General features: G+C 35.4%; 1 protein-coding gene across 1 annotated transcript; it reads left to right on the plus strand.

Annotated features, from left to right (window-relative positions):
• Positions 1-395: 395 nt before the first annotated feature.
• Positions 396-1,955, plus strand: LOC131181675 (transcription factor MYB4-like). Its single transcript, XM_058150526.1, has 3 exons — positions 396-587; positions 899-1,028; positions 1,202-1,955. The coding sequence occupies exons 1-3, from the start codon at positions 455-457 to the stop codon at positions 1,662-1,664; spliced, it is 726 nt and encodes a 241-aa protein (XP_058006509.1). The 5' UTR covers positions 396-454; the 3' UTR covers positions 1,665-1,955.
• Positions 1,956-2,166: the final 211 nt, after the last annotated feature.

A 2,166-nucleotide genomic window follows, 5' to 3' on the forward strand; every position in this document is an offset into this window, starting at 1 on the left:
GACAGAGATCACAAGCCTTTACCCCCACTTTGATGATTCTGGAATATACTGATAGCAATAGACTGAACTGTAGATAGTCAAGCTTCTTTATAAATTGACTGGAATTCAAACCACATACAGTGGTTATTATATGGTCACAAGACTTTGACGCTAACACTTTTTAAGGAAGGAGAAATCCATTGTTCATCTTGTTAAGTATTCCGATTAGTATTAGTGTTATTATTCAATTGCTCTTAATTAACCCCTTTTTCCATTATTATCTTCTGTTGGGCCCTCACTCATTAATACATCTAAACAAATCCATATTCGATGGCTGAGAGTAGATATCGCAGATTTTAATACGGTTTTATATCCCAAGTTGTGGAAGAAATGAAATTGTGAAAGTACGTGTTGATTTTAGACAAGGAACACTTGACTTCAGGAATTACAAACAGAAAGACCCAGCTGGTTAGAAATGGTCAGGACAACTGCAGTTGACAAAAATGGATTGAAGAAGGGTGCATGGAATCAAGAAGAAGACGACAAGTTGAGAGCTTACATTCGGGCATATGGCCACGGGAACTGGCGTGAACTACCCAAGTTTGCTGGTGGGGAATCTTACTAGTTACTATCACTTGGAAAGATGAATTTTAAACAAAATCCAACTTAGGGTTTCTTCTTCAATTTGTGTCTGTCTATCATCCATGTTGCTTATATTTTAGCTGAATATTTAGAGTCTATAGGAAATCTATTTTTTTTTTTTCAATTTCATTTTGATGTTTCTGCACCTTCCAATATGTTTTGCTATCTTCCTTTTATTATATATTTTTCCTTTCATCACTGAAAAATAAAATAAATTTATATGCAATAATTATCTCCAAGTTAAAATTTGTTCATTTGGTTAATTATCTTATAACAGGCCTTTCAAGGTGCGGTAAGAGCTGCAGATTACGGTGGGTGAACTACCTTCGGCCGGGTGTAAAACACGGAAACTTCTCCAAGGAAGAGGATGATTTGATCATTCAACTACATCAAGAACTTGGAAATAAGTATTAACCCTATACTTCCAGTACATATCCTGTAGAATTATGAAGTTACAATTTAGGGGTTCTAGATATTATGTTGAGCTCAAAGTTTCCAGGAAACTTACATAGTTACCTACTAATTTTGAGGAAAGTTGACCGGCAAATGTGAATCATGGACATTAACTTTTACAATGCAGGTGGTCCACGATTGCGACGAACTTACCAGGAAGAACTGACAATGAAATTAAAAATCACTGGCACACCCACTTAAAAAGGCGAGGGAAGCAATCCCAGGCATCAAATGTTCAGGCGAAAGAGCAGTCTAGCGAAACCCCAGAAAGCCTGATCAGTCCATGCAAAAAGTTGGAAGCAGCTGATGTTGCCAATAATACTCCATCTCTTCCAATAATATTAGAGAGCTTTCCTTTGTCCAAAGAAAGCTCTGATCATTCTTCTTTGTCTGCTGGCGTGAGTTTTGTTGCAGAAGATAGTCTCACCTTAATGGGAATATTTGAAGAATCAGGTGAAGATTTCTGGACTCAACCTTTTGTAGGAGATAATACCTACGACCAAGATGACTATACTTCATCTTTTGCTTTATACTATGATTACAATTTGGATTTCTTCGACCAAGTGCTGCAAGAACTGCCAGATAATTAATTAGTTTAAGATATATATATATATATATATATATATAGCTTATGCTAAGGTGAGCAATACTTCAGAACTATAAATCGGACTACTACCTACATAGAAAATAAATGAGTGACAGATATGTATGTTTATGTTTCTCTCCAGAAGAAACCAAAAACTATTATCTTCTAATGATGCAAGACAGAATAAATTAGACTTGGCTACACCTGGTGTATTCTATGGATAGATGACCATGTGTGAGTAAGTTCCCATTATACACTATGTGTAGCTGGGCTTTGTATGCTAAGAATATATGAAATATCCATGCAATGAAAATAGACTATTTTCCTTGTATGCATCCATGCACTAGCATTTCTAATTTAACTATAGTTTTCTATGTTTGAGGCTTGTTTTTCTGTGTATGTTTATAAACGAGTATTGGACACTCATTATGGCTTGCCATACAGGTTAAGTTTTCATAGTTAATTTGGTTGCAATAATATTGCACTCTATTGGAATTTGTGCTTTG

The sequence above is a fragment of the Hevea brasiliensis genome, chromosome 7 (genome assembly GCF_030052815.1).
Source record: "Hevea brasiliensis isolate MT/VB/25A 57/8 chromosome 7, ASM3005281v1, whole genome shotgun sequence".
Classification (NCBI taxonomy): Eukaryota; Viridiplantae; Streptophyta; class Magnoliopsida; order Malpighiales; family Euphorbiaceae; genus Hevea; species Hevea brasiliensis.

Coding starts and splice junctions, on each gene's coding strand:
- LOC131181675 (XM_058150526.1), top strand. CDS start 455: ATGGTCAGGACAACTGCAGTTGACAAAAATGGATTGAAGAAGGGTGCA. Junction 588..898: donor TGAACTACCCAAGTTTGCTG/GTGGGGAATCTT, acceptor ATCTTATAACAG/GCCTTTCAAGGTGCGGTAAG. Junction 1,029..1,201: donor CATCAAGAACTTGGAAATAA/GTATTAACCCTA, acceptor TTTACAATGCAG/GTGGTCCACGATTGCGACGA.